We start from the raw sequence: 22,283 nt of genomic DNA on the forward strand, positions 1-22,283 counted from the left end.
GACAGGCAATGATAAAAACAATTTATTGTAAAAAAAATCCCCCAAATTGTCTCTACAGCCATAGTCTGACATTACTTTCTCTGAGTCATAGATGTTAGTTATCCATAAACTATTGATAACCATTGATGAACTCGGTGACATGTTCCTTCATAACAATGAAGAGGGGCCAGTAGTTTATTTAAAGCCGGTCGCACCTACACCATGGTGCAGTAAGTATTCACTATAGTACAATATGTGCATTAAGAAACTAATGTAGCCTTTATGTAAGAACAAAGGAGGATTTAAAAAAAAAAATTGTATAAGTTAAATCTGAGCATTGTCTGCCATACCCTTTAAAGGGACATACACACTGTTTCTTAATGAACCTTGCAGCACAACATCTCCAACTTGAAGATTAATTGCATTAATTATAGTCATAACCCCACCACAAGCCCTCATCACCCCGTCTGCACATACTGACTGATACTGGGGGCCCCTTTCTGCAGCCAGAGATAGCCACGTTCACTCCCTTTCTGCTTTTCATCAGTTCTTGGCAAATGTTTTGAAGGGGGAAGCTGGGGGGGCGGTTAGATATCTAGTTAACTCTGCGGCAAACTCTGCGTATGGGTGCCAGTCAAAACTGCCAAGCAATACACTTCTCACTTCCCCTTTTTATGACCACAGCAATCACACGGACGTGCAGAAAAAGACCCCTCAGCTCTTTCTACGTGACAGCACTGGCCTACATTTTCACAGGTTTAGTATTTTTTCTTCAAACATCAGCAAAACACCTTTGGGTTCAGTTACACCAGTCTTTGCAATAAACACTTGTCAGAGGGTGAATGATCCCACTGCTAAAAAAACTACTTCAGAGGTCCTGACCCGTGAAACTGCCAGTAAACACAGATCAGAAGAGGCCAAAGTGTCCACATGGTTTCTGTCATAGTTAAAGGCACAGTCCATGATTCATGTGTAAACCAAAGGGTCAACCCCACCACCACAATCCAAAACAAGGGTTTCGTCTCTGCTATCACTCTCAAGTGATTAACAGGTAGTTTTGAATGCACTGACTTACACTTGCCAACAACCAAATCAATGCTATAATTACTACTCATGTTTTATGGTGTTGTTGAAGTTTGTCGACATATTCTTCATACAGGCAATGTTTGGAAGTACATCATAAGAACAAGGCTATATGTTCAATTCAGCCCACAAAGTGGTTAATAAATCAATCAAGCATGTGTGTAGACCTTGAACTTGTGTGGTCAAAAAGAAAAAGAAATAATAACCACAGATTGGACTTTCAATGATTGATGTCACACTGTGATGGTCCATTGGTTTTCATGTGCTGTGTGACATTGTTGAACAGTTGCAGATCCCATCAGGTTGTTCTGGCCCTGCAGCTCATGGGTTGTTGCACCCTAACTACTGAGGACACTTATTCACTAATATTATCAGAGCGATAACAATTATATATAAAATATTCAATCTTCTCATTTTAGCTTTAAAAGCAAATACATCAAATGGGAACAATAAAATAGACAGTTGTTATGCCATGTAAGCGTATATTCAGCAGCTGCATGTTCATACAATGTAAAATGCTGCAGGGACTATGACCAGAAAAGGGTGGATTTCAGCTTTATCCTACCAGAACTCACAAACGCAGCCACCACACTGTTTAGTATGGCTCCAACTTTAGTGGGCATAAATTGTGCAACACTGTCACCAACTGGTCTAAATTGGATTTTAGCCTGCACCTTTATAGTCACTCTGATGATCATAATGCAGTTATGTCATTAACAAACAACATCGAATAACAGACTAAAATATAATTTCAATCATCTTGATTTGTTCCTTCTAAACATCTGAAGTCATCTTGAGTGAGCCGAGTGAAGAATGGCAGAAGTTGTAACCCTCAGGTTTTGAAACATGGCTGAGCGATATTATTCATCAGCAAAATAATCAGGAACTATTTTGCTGATTATTTTGTCAATTGACTAATCAATCAATCAACTAATTATTTCAGCCTCATACAATTTACATTTATAATTGATGTAGGAATTTATTTATGCTCATTTTAACAACAATCATAGGTGGAAACCTGCATCAGGTTTTTCTTAACTGTAAGGGAAAAAATATTGACTAGTAACTGAATGAATTAGTGCCTTTTGTTGAGGCAAACTCACCGATTAACATTTGATAAACATTTTCAGACACAATGTATTTGTAAAATATGTTAAATCAATTAGACAAAGACAAAATACTCTCAGTTAACAGTTTCTGCATAGAAATTACCTGATTGTGTATTTCTCCAACATAATACACATTATTTGAGTACAATGTTCTTACACTTTTCCTAGAACTCCTTTTTGCACCGCCTTAAGAACCAAAGATCAAATCCCACTAATGTCGATTAACAAGACACCTCTCACTGAGAAATCATGTAAGAACAGCAATATCTGTACGTTCAGAGAATGACCCTCAAAGTAATTTGCAATACATGGTTATGTGTGCGTTGTCTGTTTGTTCCGTTAATATTTGACCGAGTGCTCCTAAATGCACCTGAAAGCCCCTGACTGCACTTGAACGCACCCCGAGAAAGCGGAAACGAGTCTAGTGGCGGTTCCGGTTGCTAATGTGCAAAGATGTCGCCGTCCTTATTCAACTTTGTCGACGCTAAAGACACATTTACGGTGGGAAATTGCTGTATTATCTGTTTGTTTGTTTTTTTAATTAAAACAAATCATGTGAAATACCGCAATCCGTCATTTTAACCGTTGGCGGTAGACAAAACTCGCAACTACAACTTCATGCTAGCTCTCGTTCTGTTATCACAGGAGGGAGCGGATGCTAGCTAGGCTAAACACAACACGCTCCTCTCCAGCGCATCTTCTCTTTTCTCTCAAGCGTGTTTCTGCTTCTTTCACACACATTCACAGGCTTCTGCCAGATCCGCCCTGACCAGTAAAACCAGCACACCGTTGGTAAACGCTTTCAATCAGTTCCCCGGCAAGTAAGTTCCATTCACTTAGCCTGTGCAGGTGCAGGTGGTGAAGACGTTGTTTTTTCTTTATAGCTGTTTTTTACCTCATTAACTAGTTTAGTAACCTGAGTCGTGCACGTGTTTAGCAGTCACTTGTTTCCCTCATGTCGCAGTGAGACGGAGAAGAAAACCACGCTGGACCAGGCTCTGAGGGGAGTTCTCGGGGATCAGATTGTAAGTACATTGTTAACCGCCATGTTAGTTCAGTAATCCTGGCCGAGTTAATCTCGACTTGTCTGACACGAGTCTCTGTCTTCTTGCAGATTGAGCGTAAGGCGAGCTGCGATGACTACCTGTCTCTCATCTACCTGAGCATCGACGGTGTTAAAGAGGGTATGTTGCTCCTCACGTCACACACAGGAAACTATACTACATATATGATATGAAGCTGCAGACATTCGTGTTCCAAAGAATGATGCAGACCTTTGCAGCGTACCACAGAGTCGACGCGGTCTGAATGAGAGCACAACGACTTTTACACATTTACACAATCAAACATGATGCACTGGAAGCTGCATATGCAAAACCTACACCTAGAAATATCATCAGTTAATCCTCACAGAAATCACACTGCCCATGAATCCGTCAATACAAGTTTAGAACTGAAGCTTGTACTGGCTTGATATTATTTTACTGACTACTTGATTACTGATGAGTCTGCTTATTTCACATTGGATTTTAAGTTCAAAACTTTAATTCAATTGTCCCTTACCCCTGCTCTGTTTTCTTGATACTTGTGTGCCATCATCCATGATTGACTTTGTCATATTTGCCTCAGTTCACTGTCTTCACTTCCGAGGCTTGGAAAAACTGTTTATTGTAGCGCAATTGTAAAACGTTTCATTCTGCAAGATTTGAAAATGTCTCCTCCTGCACCCAAAGCTCAGGATCTGTGGTGACCAAGCTCTTCCTCTCCTATTTCCCTCCCTCCCTCCCTCCCACCATGCAGGTGTCTGCTCGGCTACGACACCGTTCATTTTGCTGGGAGACGTGTTGGATTGCCTTCCCCTCGACCAGTGTGACAAAATATTCTCCTTTGTGGAGGAAAATGTCTCCATCTGGAAGTCGGTAAATGATCCTCATCCTCTCCAAGGCAGTTGGAAGTATTTTGTCCAACATGATCTGTATCATTTGATCATTATATTCTCTCCTTTTTGCCAGAACTCCTTTTATACTGCTGGGAAGAACTACTTGTTGAGGATGTGTAATGGTAACGACCACATCTCACTTATGTGTTTGGTAAAAACTTAAAATTTAAAGGGCATAACTGTTAGTAACACGCCTCTCCACCTGTGCAGATCTTTTGAGGAGGCTGTCCAAATCTCAGAATACAGTATTTTGTGGGCGAATCCAGCTTTTCCTGGCTCGCCTCTTCCCTCTGTCTGAGAAATCGGGTAAGAACAGCAATATCTGCATGTCGTCTGTCAAATAAATACAACAAACAAAACCCCTCGGAGCTGCGTTTTTACTAACCATGTTCTCAGCTTCTATTGATGTGTGTATGATCTGTTTCTACTTTCTCCAGGCCTCAATCTACAGAGCCAATTCAATCTGGAAAACATAACGGTGTTCAATAAAAACGAACAAGAAAGCACTTTTGGCCAGAAGGTAAAGTGTCAGGCAGCACCTGATGATGATCAACATTTTGAATATAATCTTAAAATATGTGTTTTTATGGTGTCGTGTTCATAGCCCGCAGAAGAAAAGGAAGATGGTATGGAGGTGGAGGAAGGAGAAATGGGAGAGGATGATAATCCTGCACCATGGTGAGTTCAAGTCTTTCCCAGAAATACATCATAAAGTTTGTCCATGTAAGTTTTTTTGGCGCTTTGGTTTAAATGTTTTAAAACTGAATCACATTTTATTTTTCAGTTCCATTCCGATCGACTACAACTTGTACAGGAAGTTCTGGACACTGCAGGACTACTTCAGGAACCCTGTGCAATGCTACGATAAATTCTCTTGGATGACGTTCCTCAAGGTAAACACCTGATCTTGAAAGAGGATTTTTCTTCCTTACTCTTCGTTTGACCGAACACCGAAGCAGATGAAAAAATTAAAGCTGTCCTGCTCAGTTCTCAGATGAGACCTTGGCCGTATTCAAGAGCTACAAGTTGGACGACATGCAGGCCTCAAAGAGGAAACTGGAGGAGCTGAGGGCATCCGGAGGAGAACACGTTTACTTTGCCAAGTTCCTCACAAGCGAGAAGGTGAGATTATCCTGGTGATTTTCAGTTTGTGCTGTTTCAGACTTCAACGGGCTGGATGACATTTCAAATCAATATCAACAGAACGCTGGTGTAGTATCATCATTTTTCAAAACTGCCACCTCTTAGTTCATCTAATTCACCTATATACTAATTAGACTTTAGCAGTTAATGTCACTCTGACCTCACAACACACATTTTTTGGCCATAACCCAAGAATTCATGCGCTAATAATGAGTAACTTTAACACAAAAATGGAATAGGTTCAAATGATAACATTTTATATCAAAAAGGACAAAGGTCATGTTCTGCAAAGAAAAAAACACTCCTGGCCTTTTATTCAACGGCATAACTCAGGAACAGATGGGGAGATTCTGACCATAGCTTTTCTGACTTGACTGGTCGGCAGAGGCATAAAATGTTATTTAAGTTATTTGTTAGGTGACAAATATCTCACACGAACATGCGTTTGACATCAACTCGTCCTTTCTCCTCTCCTCAGCTGATGGACTTGCAGCTCAGCGACAGTAATTTCCGACGGCACATTCTACTTCAGTACCTCATCCTCTTCCAGTACCTGAAAGGTCAGGTGAAGTTCAAAAGGTGAGTTTTCATCTGGTAACATAGAACATTTAGCAAACTTCCATGTGTGTTTGAAAAGAAAATATTTAATATTTTCAATGTCTTTGTGCTTGTAACAGCTCCAGCTGTCTTCTGAACGACGACCAGACGACGTGGATAGAGGAGACGACTAAACTGGTTTACCAGGTCAGTCATAGATACTGTCAGCTACTGTGATCCATAAATATAATACCCTCAGTGTCGTCCCTTTAGCTGATGTTATGTTATTATTTACCTGGGTCATTATAGACTTACTGTAGGTACCTAAAGGTGCCATCAATTTCAACCAGTGGTATCTAGCCATGTCCATGATTTTAGGTTCTGTGATCATTTTTAAACAATCTGTGCCTGTTGCAGCTGCTGAAAGAGATCCCTCCTGATGGAGACAAGTTTGGCACCATGCTCGAGGTAAGACATCTTCCGGTTGTACCGATCTGTCACTCACATTCTTTGAAGTTTGTCATCGAGAGTTCCCTGCGCAATCGGTGAAAACCAGAAATGTTTCTTTCGTGTTTCAACAGCACATCCTCAACACAGAGGAGAACTGGAATACCTGGAAAAATGAGGGATGCCCAAGCTTTGTGAAAGAAAGGTACAGCAACTGGAACTTAAGTTATGGCGGATAATTTTTTTTTTCTGTCCAATCGATCTGATCTGTCTATATTTGCTCCCACGTCTTTCCTGTTTTAACAGGATGGTGGACGACAAACCCAAAAGACCCACCAGGAAAAGACAAGCACCAGAAGACTTCCTCGGAAAAGGGCCAGATCGCAAGATCTTCATGGGAAAGTATGTGCTTCTAATACAGAGGGTTTTCTTTAATATTAAGTCTTAGGTTAACTTCAACTATTTGAGCTCTTCTGTGTTTTGTCAGTGATGAGTTGACTCGACTGTGGAACCTGAACCAGGACAACATGGAGGCCTGTAGGTCAGAAAGCAGGTCAGTTGTCGTACTACCCTTCTACAACCGTGCTCAGCCTTTAAAATATATATATGTATTTTATTTTTTTTATTAATCAGATGTTTTTTTCCTTCAGGGAGTTCATGCCATCACTGGACGAATTCTTTGCAGAAGCAATTGAACAGGCCGACCCTGCTAACATGGTGGAAGACGAGTACAAGTACGTTTGCAGCGTTACGTCGTTTTGCATAACAAGATCTGATGAATGTCCAGGAGCTTTGGGGCCTAATTTCAGTGTCCTCCTTTTTGTGTTTTTCTTTTGTCGTCTTGCTATAAATCTACGCAGGGTTGTACGGAACCCAAACTATGGCTGGCGCGCTCTCAGACTTCTGTCCAGGAGAAGTCCACACTTCTTTCAACCAACCAACCAGAAGTTCAAGAGCCTGGCAGACTACCTGGACAGTATGGTCAGCAAACTGGCCAAAGAACTGCCGGTGAGGATTTATTTAAAATATATATATATCATTATAAAAAAACATGGCATCAGGCCACAATAACTGTTGACTTCTTTTTCCCTATGAACAGAAGGATATTCCTTCCGAAGAGATCAAGACGGGAGAAGAGGATGACGATGACAACGGAGACAATCTGCTCAAGGACAGCAACGACAGTGAGTTTGAATTATGACTCATTCAACGTGATACACCTATAAGGGTTTATACCTAACATTAATCCTGACATCCTATCACGTGCATCTACAGCAACATTTCTAAATTACCTTCAACCCAGCTTGACCTCCCACCTTTTTTTTTCAGGTCCTAGATAATAAAATATTTCCACTCCTTTTTAATTTCCTTTTTCAGATCAAATCAATTTCTATCCTCCGTGTCATGTCTCTCTCCTTCCAGGTCCGGGCATACAGAGCAAGATCGTGACAAACCAGCAGATGGATGACATCGCGGCCAAACTCGGCGCCCAGTGGAAGACGCTGGCTTCTCATTTGGAGATGAAGGCAGCAGAGTTGCGGGAGATCGAGACCGACAGCGAAGACGTTGAAATGCAGGCCAAGCTGCTGCTCGTGGCCTGGCAGGACCGAGAGGGATCACAAGCTACGGTGGAGAACCTGGTCACAGCTCTCACTGCTGCGGGATTCTCCGAGCTGGCAGACAACCTCAATGAGGCTTAATGTACATCGCTTCTTAATTATATGAACTTTAATTATGTTGTCTTTTTTTTTTTTGGTACCAAAAATAATCGGAAGAAACTTTTGTATGTAGTTCAAGTTGAAAACTGTTTTTTCACTGTAGAAAGCCAATAAATGTTTTTTTTCTAAGAAATTAATTGATTAGACCGTTCATTTTCACATGAAAGAATCTCACATTTTTGGTATAACAGTTTATTTTCACCACCTATGAAAAGCAAATCAATCAATAACTTATTACAGTGTTGCTGATGGTTTAGGTCTTACACACTGTGGCAGGACATGGAGGAACAAAGTGTAGCACGGCGAATGGAATCGGCGTCGCAAAGAACAAATGTTAAAGGCTCCAGAGTGAAACCATCATGTTTGAATCTCAAATCTTTTCCAACCTGTTCTGAACCAGTTCCCTTCACACACACACGCGCTTCCTCCCTCCCTCCCCCAAAAGAGCATTAGTGAAGTTTTGGCAGAAATGAGCTTGTCGGTCATAACATGAGAACAACCCTCACTGGACGACGCAAGCTTAAGCACTTCAGAAAAGAAACCAGAGTTTCTCAAGAGGGCCGACAGGTGAACACGTGTTTACAGTGTTGAAGAGAAAATCTCCATGATACATCCGAGACGACAGAAGCCAGAAAAGTCAAGAACAGCTTGGCTAGGCAAAATTGTTGAACGAGTTGATTAAATGACGAAAAGAGACTATTTTTGCATTGATGATATGAGCACCTTATCAAAGGCTTTAAAAAATATACAATGTGTATAAAACATTTGATGAAAACTGCAGAGCTAGACTCCAGTCCAGAGATCGCCTCTAATCAATCTCCATCTTCAAAGCTCACTGTGGTTGAATATTTAACACCATTTGACATAATTTGTTTTACAAGCATCCATGTTGGTTACAAAAGGAAAAAAAGAAAATAATTAACATAATCAGATCTTTAAAGACACCGGTTTTATTGCACATCTATGCAGACAGTGCTTTTTGTACGCGTGTTGGATGTCGTCTTTGTGGAAATCTTCCACAGCTACTGTTCCTCTTCAAGTATTTCCAGTCGCCGCGGGCCGTACAGTAGAACATATGCTATATGCCAGTCTCCGCCGCCGGACAGCCGCAAGATGTCTTCCGGAGACACCACACTCACCTTGTCGTCATCAAACTTGACCCACTCATCTGTCGGAGGGGGGAAAGGAAAGAGGCAATTGCTCCTGAACGTCTGCGCTCTTTGATGATTTGTGACTGATTCAAGTCACGACACGAATAATGCCGTAATAAGAGATGTCCGGTTACCTTCTTTCCTTTTGACCCATCCCACGTAGTGACCTGAGGAGCTGGAGCGACCCTGGTGCGTCAGCACCGCCTGCAGGTCGTAGTAGCCGCTGTTGTTGGAACCGAGGTCTGTGGAAAGAAACCAGCAGTGTTTCAATTAAAATGAAATAAAATGAATAAATGCACATCTTTCTGCGTTTTTTCTTCTGTAAAATAAGTTTTCATAATGGTGCATATTGGCAAGCAACTACAATTATGCAACTACACGGCTCGATACCCAAGGATAGAACTTGACACTGTGGGACTAAGTTTTGTGACAATGATATTAAAATGGTCAGGACTTCAACTCAAAATCGGACATTGAATTATGACCTTTGTAAAGTGCGAGTTCAAAAAAGACAATTTAGATAAAGATTTAATATTCTATGCTTGGATAATGGCATGTTTCAGTATTGACAGTATTTATGGGTCTTGTTGTGAACAGAGGATTTTAGTGTGACGTCTCAACTCACCGTCGGAGAATGAGGAGGGCTCGTACTTCACTGCTTTTGCTGCATCTGGCTTCTTCACCACCTGATGCAATAAATACATTTTTTTTTTTAAATCGTGATACACTGAACAGACATCTCAATTTCGCTGTGTGTTGAAGTGGGACATTTTCTGCTACTTCTAGTTGACCACAAAAAAAAAAAAAAATATTAAAACCCATGGATCGGTCTTCACCTTTTCCTGCTGTTTCTCTAGCTTCTTATCCTCGACATCCTTGAACTTTGACCTGATTGGCAGCATTTTCTCCTGGACCTCCGCAGTGCACAGCTCGTACACATCCAGCATAAGAGGGAACTTGACATCCTTCAAAAAAAGACAGTAGGGCAGATTTAAATTACAGAGTTTTAAAAAGAATTCTGCGATTTTTGAAAATAAGGTCCTAATATTACAAGGATAAATTTGCAATTACGAAGAAAGTCAATATATTTCAAGAATAAAGTCAGAATATTTCAAGACACTGTTTCCTCGGAAGGGAAGATCAAGTATTTCATTATTTGTGAAACCAAAACTAAAATATAACTTAATAAGATGCTCCACATTTCTAATTTTAACAGATCCTCTGATCTTCTAAAATTATGACTTAATTCTTTTAATATTCAGATTTGTTTTCCTCTTCAAATGGCTCCAATACTCCATCGTATTAAACAGTAAATTTAAGTGACTCGATACAAACCTTAAGGACTTTTGCGTTGACGGACTCCTTCTCCTTGTAGTAAAATCGGACCATTTGGACAGTCAAGTAGGCAGGGAGACGGCTGAGTTTTGACTATCGGGAGAAAAAGAAAAAAAATCAGGATGGTATATACATTTCAAACTCCCGCACAGCAGGACACAAGATATAATCTTTAAGGGAAATTAAAGGGAAAGAAAAAACTTACAGATTTTATATACAGGGCATTTCTTTCCAAGGATGGAGACATTTTTGTGATTTCTTCCTGAAGTCTCTGTGGGAACACAAACATCAGAGCTTCATTAGTGACACACTAACCATAAGGCAGTCTGTTATTTACATACTGGGTACATTTATTTCATTTTTTAAAAACATTACTCTACTCTACTACACTGAAGAAAGTTTGTTTCTTGATACCCACCAGCCTGAGTCCTGTCGCAAGGTATTTGACCTCTTGATTGATGAAGCAGCTGAGCTGGAGCTGACTCTCCTTGCCTTTGATCGGCTCCTCTTCCTCAGCCTCTGTGCATTTCATGCTGAACAACAGAGTTAAGAAAAGGCCGGCAGACTGATGAGGCACTGCAGAGACACGGGATCTTACTTCCCTTCAACAGACTTTCAAGGTAAAACCATACCAAACTAAGAAATAAAATACGAAAAAAGAAAACGCAGATTGCAAGGATACGAAGTTTCAAACTCTACGCCAAAATACTGGTCGATGAAGTTCTTCTTGGCAGAGGCAGAAGCCACTCCACTCTCGGACTCGGTCTAAAGATCGAAAGAAGCAAAACTTTCCTTATTTGTCCACATTAACACGGAAACCTTTTCATGATAACAAAAATAACACAATGTGGTTTACCTCCATGGGAGTCTCTTGCTCTAGCGGCTCCAACTTTTGTTGGAGCACTCTCATCATCTGCAGCCAGCACTCGTTCGCATCCTGAGAACGGGGAAAAGATGCAGAACAAGTTGTAATGTGGATGTAGCCTAAGTCAAATGAGCCCACTGCCTGTGACATAGTTCATCAGGTGTTGTGGGGAGCAGATCTCCCCTGTGTGTGTTTTTCACCCCGCCACTCGAAAGGAGGGGGGAAGTGTGGTGAGGAGTTAGTCACCTGCTGAAGGTACTGTCCCTGATCCCCCTTCTCAGCAAACTGGGGAAAGGCCATATGAAGGAACTGCAGCAAAATAATGGGAGGGAGGCTGGACGAGGTCTTATCCATGGTCTCATATAAGTCACGAAGGGCTGAGGATGCAAAAATACATTTCATGTGTATTAGTAAATATATAGACATTGACGTGTAGCTGTGATTTCCACAGGGGTTAACAATTTACTACGCCTCATACCTGCTGTGATATATTGCGATGGAGCGTTTGCCCCTGAAGATCGCAGAGCACCTGAGTACCTGCAGAGGGAGACAGAGGAGTTCAGCAGGAGGACATTTACCAAAAAAATAAGGAAAAGGGAAAGAAAAAAACTCCAGCTAGTTTCAAACAATGCATTTCAGACTCATAAAGGTCTGAGGAGAGACCCACCTTCTGAGGGCAGTTTTCAGCTCCGGCACTGAACGCAAACACTGCACTGTGGCGTTCATGTAACAGGTGTTGCCTAAGTTTGTCAGCCCACAAGGCAGTTCCATCTGAAAACAGGGGTCGGATTAGTTCATCTACAGTCAACAAGGTGAAACAAACAGTCAGAAAACATATCAACAAATCACACAAATGATTGTAGCTACAGAGAGTCATTCTGCAAATACATAGAACAATTACAAGGGACTGTCATTCCCTTTCTGCTACGAGGAACTCATACTTTCCTAACAAAAGGACACTTTCCTTAACATTCAACTCATAGAATCAGTCCTCACATTCAACACTGAAACCTGGCACAACTACTTCCACAGAAAAAAGCGAGAAAAAGCTGAACTCACAATCACCCCAAAAATCAACGACACAACTCGAACATCAACGATCAGACCTTCACTGTCACGTCGTAAAAAGAGAGGCAGAGTCCATCACTGAGGAGCCTTCACTACTCTTCTGTTACTCCCATCAGCAGCCATCTTGAACAAGACCAAACAAACTGCCACCACTTCTTCATGCAGCATAATGATAAAACTATTGCAGTCTTTCATTGGTGTAGTTTTTTTATGTTGATAGTTTTTATCACATTCCTCCTCCGAGGTTAAGTGATTGATACGGTTGTCCGTTTGTTGTTTCGCAGGGATAAATCAAAACTTATGGACGGATTTGCATGAATTATTTTTATCAAAGACAGGTCTCGGCCACCAATAACAGGTGATTAAACTTTCGGAGGGATCGAGATCTGGATGCAGGAATTTTGTGAAAGGTGAAACGGCGTAGAGGTGGATTCCTCAAGCATGGTGGAAGTCTGCGCTCTATCGAGTGCTCTTGTTTGAATACTGAATCAAACTGAGATGAGACTGCAAGACCAAGCGGCAGCCTGGTATCAGGTGACAAAGTAATCCATACTGCGCTTGGTTTCTACAGTAAAACACTGTGTAAGCAATGTGTTAATGTGTAATGACCACATTTCTCTCTGAACCATTAAAACGCTGAGGTGCTGGTACGTGTCACTTTCAGCAGCAGATAATCAAATTGAGGAAAACGATGCCAGATCAGCGCAGAAAGCAACAATTTACCAGATTTCTTTTAGGCGTGTTGGTAAGTTTGAGGCTTACTCACCGCTGACGCCAGCTGCTCCTCGGTCATATCCTCGACAAACATTGGCCTGACAGCAGGCTCCTCGGGCAGGGCCTCTGCGGAGCCCATCATCAGCAGAGTCATGCCCTGCAAAAAGATTAGAAATACACCGTCATTCATAGATTTGTTTGTTAAAATGCTTTACCAACGAAGAAATGCTTGTTAAGGTATTTGCTTCCAAACGGAGCTAAAATACTCACATTTTTCAGTTTAATGTTTCCCCACTCGTCATCCTAGAATGGAGAGAAGAAAGAGGTTAGCTCCTCAAAAGAAACTTATAAAAGATAAGGCCTCTTCTTTCTTTTCACTTAATGTAATCAAGGCTGCGGTCGAATTGTCATATTTGGATAGTAAGTTTCCGAAATCTTGAAGTCATCCGTAAGTATTTCATCGGCAGCCATGATCAGAGCTGTTCGTATTCTCTCAATGCATAGGAAAGGTGCTTCAATGCTTCCTTTCCTCTCTCATTTAGCATAGGGTGCACTGGACCTTCCTGTCCGAAAGGAAAGGAGAAATAGACGCCCCACAATACGTTGCGGCAGCGATATGTAACATGACGCGCCATGCTACGAACTTCACGATTAAATCCGAAGTAGCAGAAGAGAATGGATATGACCCATAACGAAGGGACACATGTTATCATGCAAGTTACCGTTGCCTATGAAGCATTTACATCTGATGTCACACGGTGGTAAAACACACTGACTCCTGCTGATGGAGCCGCTGAGTTTTTTGTGGTCCATCTTCAGGAAATTTGCAGTTTCACCTCGGCAGACGCGCGTCAACAACACCCGCCTTCGCATGATGACGTAGTATAGTTAAAGTCGAGACGGATTCCCTGAGCACCGCTGTCGGCTTTTCCTTAGCCCTGTGCATCCTCCTTTACAACCTTTCCTTGACCTCATGACGTTTTCCACTGAGGTCAAGGAATAGCAGATAGGAAGGACAATCCGAACCCACCCTAAATCTTTTGTTGTTGTTTCTCTTAAAACGGTCACCGGTGGACTAATACACATTTGGTGCTCAAGTGATTATTGGTGGCATGCGGAAAACGTTCTCATAAAGTGAGCTACAGTGTCCCTGTTAAGTGTAATAAAGGGACATGTCGGTGGCGTGGCTCTTTCATGTCTTTGAATAGTTATATATTTGACCACGGTGAAAATCTATAAAGCTTCGACACGCTTCCCTTTTCAGTAGGACCAGTTCGCCTGCAGGATAACTGACGGCCTGTGTCTTTTCATTGGACTTGTTGACGGCAACACATGGCGGAGAGCGTGGCCTTCTCCTTTCACGATAAGAGAAAGTGTCGGACCCCTTCTCGTCCGGGGTGTCTGGTACCTTCAGGGTGCCTCCCTTCACCATGACCTTCTGTCGGTCCGGCTGAACTCCTGTCAGGGCGAAGAGCTGCGCCTTGAAGACCATGGGTGGCTCCTCGGTGTTCAGCTCGACCGCGTCGAACTTCTCTTTGCCCCATTTCACATTCACTGAAAAACAAAACAGCACCCATCACACGTTTATTCAGCGTGGTAGCTCTCGTCCAGCGGACCTGGCGTGCGTGTGCGTGCGTGTGTGTGTGTGAGAGACACCGCAGGGCAGTTGTCGGCAGCGGGTCTGTGCAACTCATCGTCGGGCTACAATGTGACGAATGCTAACAAACGTGCAGAGCCTTGTAGCTGCCGCTTCAACGCGTTCAAGCATCGCGATTGGACACGTTTAGAAACATATCGCGTGTTGGTTCAAACCAGGAACCGAAGCATCGCCGATCTCCCAACTAGCTGCAACTGCATTGAAAAAAAAAAAGAAGAGCCCATCATCAGTACACTCGTGATTTGGCTAGGTAGCTTAGTTGGAAATGCTAACAGGGCTAGTTGAGCGTGATTCAGTTGTTTTCAAACAAGGTTCCACGTTGACGCAATCACAGTGGACTGACATGGCGATACAGAGGTTCGCTGGCTTCGCCATGACAAGAACACAATCCCCTTAGATAACTATTAAAAATCACCCCAGCTGCTTCACTGCTCTGTGGCTAGCTTGACAGTTAGCTTGACAGTTAGCTTGACAGTTAGCTTGACAGTTAGCATGACAGTTAGCTTGCTGTTTACTTGTTCGTGTCAGACGGCAGTTAGCGGGACCGGCTTCACCCAACACGCCCTCTAAACACCGCTAACAACCAGCAACACGATCAAAGCAGTGTAACAACTTTCTATGTTTCCTCACGGTGAAATATTATGTATCAATAACTCCGCCAGTGGTCGACCGAGGGTCCGAGGCTGACTTGACTGCCTATTACCGTTAGCAAGCTAACTGCACATCATGCTAGGCGCTAGCTAGGCTAACGGGCTAATGTAATTTACGCTAGAAAGAAACAACAACACGTGTGTGGATTCGTGTTTCTGTCCTATTCCCCCCGTGACAATGGATGCGCTGCGGTGGGCGATGTCATACCTGTAAACACCGGCATGGTTGACAAGCTTTCACTCCCTCAGCTCTTTGTTGTTTTTTTTTCCCTTGTTCGTCGACCGGGGCGCGAACGAAGACTTGGCTAGTTCTGGGTCTGAACTTCATTCAAACAGAATGACGCTGCAACAACACGCTGGGAACTTATCGATGCGCTCGGAGTTCGACCAACCGGCCTGCGGCAGCCTGCAGACGATCCAGCCGCCAGACCAAACACACCCAGATCATGTAGAGACACTTGACTGAAGCTAGATCCCACATGAACAAAATATTGAAAACAACAACACCTGAGCATGTGTAGTCTGTCTTTGATGTACACGTCACGGATTAAACAGCTGGATGGCTCTGGGTGAGGCTGCTGGGCCCACATGACACAATAATAATAATAATAATAATAATAATAATAATACATTTCATTTAGAGCACTTTTCATTGCTAAAAGTAATCTGAAAGTGCTAAGACACTTAAGACCCCTACCCCCCCCTCCACAATGCTGAATACTACCAGGGCAAACATGAACTATTAGTGGTAAGTTAATTAACACTAACCCCCATTTGGACTATGTGATATATTAGCACAAACAATTAAATGTCTTAGAAGTAGATTATTGCAAATAGTATTGGCAAAAAAAAATAAAGCAAACCACGTCCATGTCCTTAAAAAGGCAGATAAGTGTGCATCTGCACGACATATTCCCAATTCTCATTTATTCAAATACAAACCAGATGGCACGCAGTAAAGTCTGCAGTCCCTGGGGCAGTTGCCCACTTTGCCTGATTAGTAATCTAATGTTGGCATGGTTCCATGTTTAGCCCGATAATAAAAAAAATCAAATTAATGATGGGTGTTTGCAGTGAAAACTAGTATACAAGGAATGATACAGATATGTTTATTGACATATCCATCAGTGCGGACTCCAATGCAATTAACCATGCAAATTATCCAAGACAAGAGTAGATCATAGTTCCAGTGCTTTTTTTTTTTTTTTTTTAACTGAACAAAAAGTTACAAATGAAAAGATTGCAGAGGTATTCCATAATCCTTTTGTCTCTTATTATTTACACTGTGGGGGTCTGCATTAACGGGACATTACTGTGTTAGAGACATAACTTGATATTGTTAACAAAGACAGTCGTCGACACGGGTAGACTCACTTTGAGTACACCATCCCAAAATTTTGTCATATGATATGAACTGAGTCTCGGGGGACTTCGTTTTGACACACAAACTCTATTGCGATGTGTCCTTAAAGAGGTAATCCAATATATATATTTCATATACTTAAACCGGAAAAAAGTAAATTCCGATAAAACCACAAATGTGTGGTACTTTCTTAAAAAATAAATGATGGAAGAGTTAAGATTTGTCTTGTTTTGGAGAGGAAAAAAAATGAACAAACAAACAGATATGGCAGTAAAATCAATATCCAAACGTTAAGGCACTAGGTGGGCCAAATGCTACACCTGTTTAGTCTTCTACAAATAATTTACAATTCAAACAGTGCAGTTTTACATTTGTTAACTTAATGTTTTCCTTTTGAACCATTTATCTATGAATCAATGTAAGGCAATACATTACAAAAAAAATACAAGAAAAAAATATTACAATGTACCAAATAAACAAAAAAAAAAAAACAATTAAGTTTCAGGACTCCTATATGCCATTACAATGGAATATTCCTTATGGCTTGGAGCAATAAAAATAATTATAATAATAAAAATAATGCATAGATTTAAATGATGATCTTGCATGCTCCTCACTCAATACTCAAAACTTCTAATACTTGTGTCCCAAAATTCTGACCCAAACCTGATAAGTGACTTGCAGAGTGATAAGAATAAAGGCAAACAGGCCAGAGACATTAGATGAAGGCATCGGTCATTTCTTAGTTTTTTGAAGCTGGAAACAGATGCATGCTTGCATTTAGAGTATCGGTCAGGTGGGGAAAAGAAATTACAAAATAGATATTCATTTTTCCACCCCTGAGACACAACCACTCACTGGAGATCTGAAATCCCTGTATGACAGTACCTTAAACCAAACATATACTTACAGGAGACCCAGCAACCCCCCCCCCCCCCCCCCGGTCACCTTCACGTTTCCATCAGAGCGGTCATATGATATGAAACACAGAATGGCTCCATGACATGAGTCCCTCTATATCGCTGCATTGTCTGTTTATTTCAAGACAAGTGTGCCATCTTCTGGTAGAAATGGAGAGCTGCAAGTTTGTTGAGTTTGACGATGGTTCTCTCTTGAAGAAAGGCGGCAGAGGGGGTATCAGGCCTCTCTATGTCCATGATGCCTTGTGTCTGATATGTGTTGCAATTTTCCAGCGCCGGGTTTTTATTGATACATGTTTTTTATGTGAGTTTTCTATGTAATACAGGTTTCTCCGTTTTTGAGGATGAGGAACGGTTCAGGTGGTTAGCTGAAAGAAAGAATAGAGACAGGTGTCCAGTAAAAGAGAGAACGTATCTTAACCTCGGTTAGTAACCCAATTTGAGTCAACATACAACAGAACAGAAGCCTTTTTACAGACACTGCAACACCGTTAACACCTTTGTATCCTGATTGACAGGTACTGTAAAAAAAAAGAAAATCATTGCCGTGGACCATTCTAACCAGAGTTGTACAGTAAGTCTATTAAGTTAGTTACTGAACCCAACAACACATTAGTGCCAATTAGAAAAACAAGAATCCACAGTGTCAACTGGAAAGAGCCCAGGAGTCAACCAACCAACCAACCAATCAGGAAGTGTCTCGTGTTAGAAGCACCCGGTAACACAATTAATAAATAGACAAAGTTTAATGCTGTAAAAAAAAAAGGAAAAAAAAAACTTTCTGAAGAAGTTCCTGTCAACAAGTGCTGGATGTTGTGTCTGCTGCTTGGAGGCTGGACTGCGCTCTGCTACAACACAGGAGACAAACAGCAGGTCATGTGACTGACTTGACCACATCTCAGCCCACCAGATGGGATAAAATAAGATTTGTGACCTCAGCACACCCTCACTTACGGCCTAAAACAACATTCCAGTGCTTTGTTGTAGGTCATGCAATTAGCCGTAGCTATTTTAAGATTAGTAACCTATTTATATGCAACCAGAGTAGAAGAAAAAAAACAATTAGAAACAGCTCAAAAGCACAAAGAATTAAGTTACCTCAGCTTTCCTGTATTGCTTTTAGGGTTCCTGCGGAAGGACTGGTTTGGTCCAGAGCGAGTGGACATAGAACGAGGAGAGGCTCTCGAAAATGTCGATGGTGGGGTCTTGGGAATCTTCTTTCCGAGGTGGCCGATCCATTTCTTCTGCTCGTCTTGTGTCAAGGCCAGCAGGAGCATGTCCCGGGCCGAGGTCACATCGTAATTTACTGTATGGGACAGATGGCATGAGATGTTGATCGAGAAGCAGCAAACCACAAATCAGAGTAACCTGCATCTAAAGGTTGTGAGGTTGCAATTAAGGAATCCCTTTCATTATAGATGAATCGGCCTTGAATAGTGGTTTGAAAAATGCTCATCAGTTTTACAAAGACCAACTGATACATTTCAATGGTTTGGCTTGTCCAACCAATCGTCTAAACATTGGAAGAACAGTAAAACAACCAGTATTTAAAGGTATTTTAAAAAGAAAAATGACTCAAAGGATCAATTTCTTAACAAGATTACTGCAGATTAATTGTCTGTTATTGAGCTTATTCACCATTTGTCTATTTCATGGTAACTTTGCTGAAATCCTCTTCCTCAAAACCTAATTAATTGACTGAATTTTGCATAAATCCATTATGTAAACATCTTGAAACTCTAAATAGATTTTTTCATTTTTACTTTACTTCTATTTTAACAATGGTGAAAGCAGAAAACAACCACAACGTTTGTCCGTCATCACACCTTGAGACCAACAAGAATGAGACCGTTTGGCAGGTTACCTTTGCAAGGAGCAATAACGTCCTCCTTTTTGTCGAGATGGTCCTTGTGGCACTTGACGTGGCAGCGGCGACACTCCAGGGCCGGAGGCGGCTTGAAGACGTGCCACAGAGGCTTGGAGCAGGCCTCACAGTTTGAAGGGAAGTGATATAGCGTGGGGATGAACTCGTGACCTTTGTGTGGGAGACAGTTTGTCTTGTCGCCCTGAGGGACCGTCTCCATGTCCACCTCCTTCCTGCACTCCCCCTCGTTGGCATACAGAATCTGACAACACAAGAGGAAAAGCAGTGCCTGGGTCAGAAATTTTGCCTTAAAAATAGGCCTTCCTGAGGCTGAGTGCAACAAAAATCTGACATTTTGACATCAACAGTGAATGTGATGTGTAGGAGAAAAAAAAGAAATCTAGAGACAACTCCAGGACAGGAAAGAGCCTCCTACCTGAAATATCCTTGGAATCTCTTCCGTCTCAGCCCGGTACACGTCTCCTTGAGTGACTGGTCTCACGTGAAATAGTTTACTGCACAAAAGACACAAAGATTTGCATCTACAGATCTGTAAAACTATCAAACGCTACTGACTTGAAAGCACAAGCTTGCAACAATACCTCTGTAGATAAAGCGACAGGAACAAAAAATACTTACTCTATATCTAGTACCATTGAGGGGTTGGACTGTTCCTTATCCTGCTCATCGTTGTAGAACAGAATCTTCTTGCTGCTCACCACCACATACTGGAAACACGAAAAAGACAATGAAAGGAAGGCTGACATTGCCGGAGGGGATGGCAGCATAACAAAACAGAGGAAACATCAAATCAACACAACAACATACCTGCTTCTTCCATCCGTATCGCTTGATGTTAGCACGGTTAGGAATGGCCAGCCAACCCTCCAGTCTGGATTCTGAAAAGCAGCCCAGATGTTGAAAAAGTTACATATCAACGTGGTGCTCTTCAAGACGCTGGGCCATGCATTGATTAAATCCAAACTCAACTGGGGGGAATAAAAAGTCGAGTCACAAAAGGTCATAATTGGGTGAACCCCTGATAGAGTTCTGCCAGCAGTAGGTGACAAGACATGAATTTGGATATCCAATGCTGCAACAACACACTCCTCATGCAGGAGCAAATTTTCGACATAGGTCAAAACTTTTTACGGCATGTTAACAGAGCGTGGCAGATGTAATCAGTTGGAGTCATGTTAAAAGTGTTATAATAATAGTTTTGCAGCAGGAATTAGGGATTCATTTTCTTCAAATTAGCTTGATCACGCACTCCTTTGATAGAAATAGATAGATTATTTGGTGTTTAAATTATAATTCCAAGTGCATGCAGCTGAAACAACACAAGCTAAACAAGAAGAGTGAACTGAGAAGGGCTTGTCTGCTAAATGCTACATGGTGAGGGAGGTGAGGGAGGTCTCTGTGTGTGTGTGTGTGTGTGTGTGCGCGCGTGTCCGAAACGAGCAGCACTTCACGGTGAACCATGCCGACAAAACTAAATACAATTTAAAAAAACAATAGGAGTGTTAAGTGTTTGAAGCACACAGTGCTGTGAATTAAAAAACTTTTTTTTTTTCGGTTTCAAGACACGTTTTGAAAGGTGCTGAGAGTGATGTGGTAAACCTCACACAGGATGGAGTCAGTAACGTCTGATCTGATGTGGTTACTTTACCGTTAGGGCTGGTCTGAAGCGAATCCCCTGCCAGCATTGTCATTTAACATCCTGTTAATGTTAGTCAATAAATTTGGTATATTTGGACGTATAAATGTCGTTTTGTATGCCACTCTGTCAGGCGTCTTTCAAAAAGAGTGTTGTGAATTCCCCCCAAAACAGAGATGACTCGATCGCCTCGGGCAAAAGAGCGCTCAAGAAAAATCGGGGGCGAAAAGAGACAAACACACGACAGCTGCAGCGCAGGCCAGGCAAAAAGGGGGTCTCGTCCACTGGGTTACTCACAGAGGGAAAGGAATAGAAGTTACAAAGATAAGAAGAGCAAGGAGAACCAACTGGACATGAGGGGAATAAAGAGAGAATGGTTTAACCACAGACACCAGCAGTACGTGAAAACAGACCGAGAACAAGGTATGTTGTATTCATGTTAGATCAGCTTTAGATAAAAAAAAACATATACCATCATTATTTTGGCCATATGGCAGTAAGTACAGCAGCTAGACTAATATGAATAAATCTACAATATAAGATCTTGAGATTTCCTGAGCTTTCTACCCCTTAAATGTCCCAAATGTATAATCAAAAGCACCTGTTGGACAATCTGTTATTAATTTAAAAATCTCATATCACATTTTTTGGGAATCTTGTCCACACACAGTGCAACCTACGTCAACCAAGTCACTGTTAATCAAGATCTGCAACAGTAGAAAATCTTACCAGACTACATCATTAGAATATACAGTATATTATTTAAAAAAGGAGGAAGATGTTTGAGACTTGAATTCCTTTAGTGTTCGTACAAGAAGCAGCAAGGTCCAGTTTGCTCCTACGGTGACCTTACCTGCAATGTTGCTGTCGGTCTCGTCCGTCTGCAGACTGGTGACGCTCGAGTTATCCATGCGCTGCTGCAGGTCGATCAGTTTCTCCCTGAGCTGCTCGATGTCGCTCTCCTTGCTGTCCAGCTGCATCTGCAGCTCGTTGCGATACGTGCATTCTTCTGCCAGTTGCTGGTTCGTGGGAGAGTGAAGATATTTAGGTTAAAAACAAAGAAGAAAAAACATCTACAAGATTA

At 41.8% G+C, this 22,283-nt stretch overlaps 3 protein-coding genes across 4 annotated transcripts in view; 1 reads left to right on the forward strand and 2 right to left on the reverse strand.

Moving 5' to 3' along the window:
* Positions 1–2,562: 2,562 nt before the first annotated feature.
* On the forward strand, positions 2,563–8,088 carry thoc1 (THO complex 1). The gene is made up of 21 exons (XM_035633266.2): positions 2,563–2,672; positions 2,919–2,992; positions 3,136–3,196; positions 3,286–3,355; positions 3,972–4,090; positions 4,184–4,232; positions 4,321–4,416; positions 4,548–4,630; positions 4,715–4,788; positions 4,895–5,003; positions 5,098–5,232; positions 5,732–5,832; positions 5,931–5,997; positions 6,208–6,258; positions 6,372–6,442; positions 6,544–6,639; positions 6,725–6,790; positions 6,888–6,971; positions 7,098–7,245; positions 7,337–7,421; positions 7,660–8,088. The coding sequence occupies exons 1-21, from the start codon at positions 2,625–2,627 to the stop codon at positions 7,935–7,937; spliced, it is 1,965 nt and encodes a 654-aa protein (XP_035489159.2). The 5' UTR covers positions 2,563–2,624; the 3' UTR covers positions 7,938–8,088.
* An 801-nt stretch (positions 8,089–8,889) lies between these two features.
* On the reverse strand, positions 8,890–15,884 carry usp14 (ubiquitin specific peptidase 14 (tRNA-guanine transglycosylase)). Its single transcript, XM_035633267.2, has 16 exons — positions 15,604–15,884; positions 14,497–14,642; positions 13,359–13,391; positions 13,141–13,245; positions 11,974–12,077; positions 11,785–11,843; positions 11,553–11,683; positions 11,298–11,378; positions 11,124–11,206; positions 10,860–10,974; positions 10,647–10,712; positions 10,442–10,534; positions 9,943–10,071; positions 9,732–9,792; positions 9,241–9,348; positions 8,890–9,123 (listed from the first exon to the last, which is right to left on the reverse strand). Exons 1-16 carry the CDS (start codon positions 15,617–15,619, stop codon positions 8,978–8,980), a joined length of 1,476 nt encoding a protein of 491 aa, XP_035489160.1. The 5' UTR covers positions 15,620–15,884; the 3' UTR covers positions 8,890–8,977.
* A 604-nt stretch (positions 15,885–16,488) lies between these two features.
* rock1 (Rho-associated, coiled-coil containing protein kinase 1) overlaps positions 16,489–22,283 on the reverse strand; it is a 28,481-nt gene continuing 22,686 nt past the window's right edge. The window contains exons 27-33 of one of the 2 annotated variants that reach the window (XM_035633265.2): positions 22,053–22,218; positions 20,371–20,441; positions 20,182–20,270; positions 19,979–20,057; positions 19,543–19,804; positions 18,777–18,984; positions 16,489–18,046 (exon numbers count right to left, since the gene is read on the reverse strand). In XM_035633265.2, the coding sequence (XP_035489158.2) occupies positions 18,043–18,046; positions 18,777–18,984; positions 19,543–19,804; positions 19,979–20,057; positions 20,182–20,270; positions 20,371–20,441; positions 22,053–22,218 (879 nt within the window). In that variant the 3' untranslated portion in view covers positions 16,489–18,042. Of the gene's footprint in view, positions 18,527–18,776; positions 18,985–19,542; positions 19,805–19,978; positions 20,058–20,181; positions 20,271–20,370; positions 20,442–22,052; positions 22,219–22,283 lie in introns of both variants that reach the window. The other variant, XM_035633264.2, reaches the window with a different exon arrangement.

The sequence above is a fragment of the Scophthalmus maximus genome, chromosome 5 (assembly GCF_022379125.1).
Source record: "Scophthalmus maximus strain ysfricsl-2021 chromosome 5, ASM2237912v1, whole genome shotgun sequence".
Taxonomy (NCBI): domain Eukaryota; kingdom Metazoa; phylum Chordata; class Actinopteri; order Pleuronectiformes; family Scophthalmidae; genus Scophthalmus; species Scophthalmus maximus.

Bases quoted from the DNA above. Each gene is read 5' to 3' on its own strand.
- thoc1 (XM_035633266.2), top strand. From the start codon at position 2,625: ATGTCGCCGTCCTTATTCAACTTTGTCGACGCTAAAGACACATTTACG. The intron at 4,091-4,183 runs GTAAATGATCCT...CCTTTTTGCCAG, and splicing joins ATGTCTCCATCTGGAAGTCG to AACTCCTTTTATACTGCTGG. The intron at 5,998-6,207 runs GTCAGTCATAGA...TGCCTGTTGCAG, and splicing joins CGACTAAACTGGTTTACCAG to CTGCTGAAAGAGATCCCTCC.
- usp14 (XM_035633267.2), bottom strand. The intron at 13,392-14,496 runs GTACCAGACACC...TCTCCATTCTAG, and splicing joins TGAAGGGAGGCACCCTGAAG to GATGACGAGTGGGGAAACAT. The intron at 10,535-10,646 runs GTAAGTTTTTTC...TTCTCCCGATAG, and splicing joins ATGCCCTGTATATAAAATCT to TCAAAACTCAGCCGTCTCCC.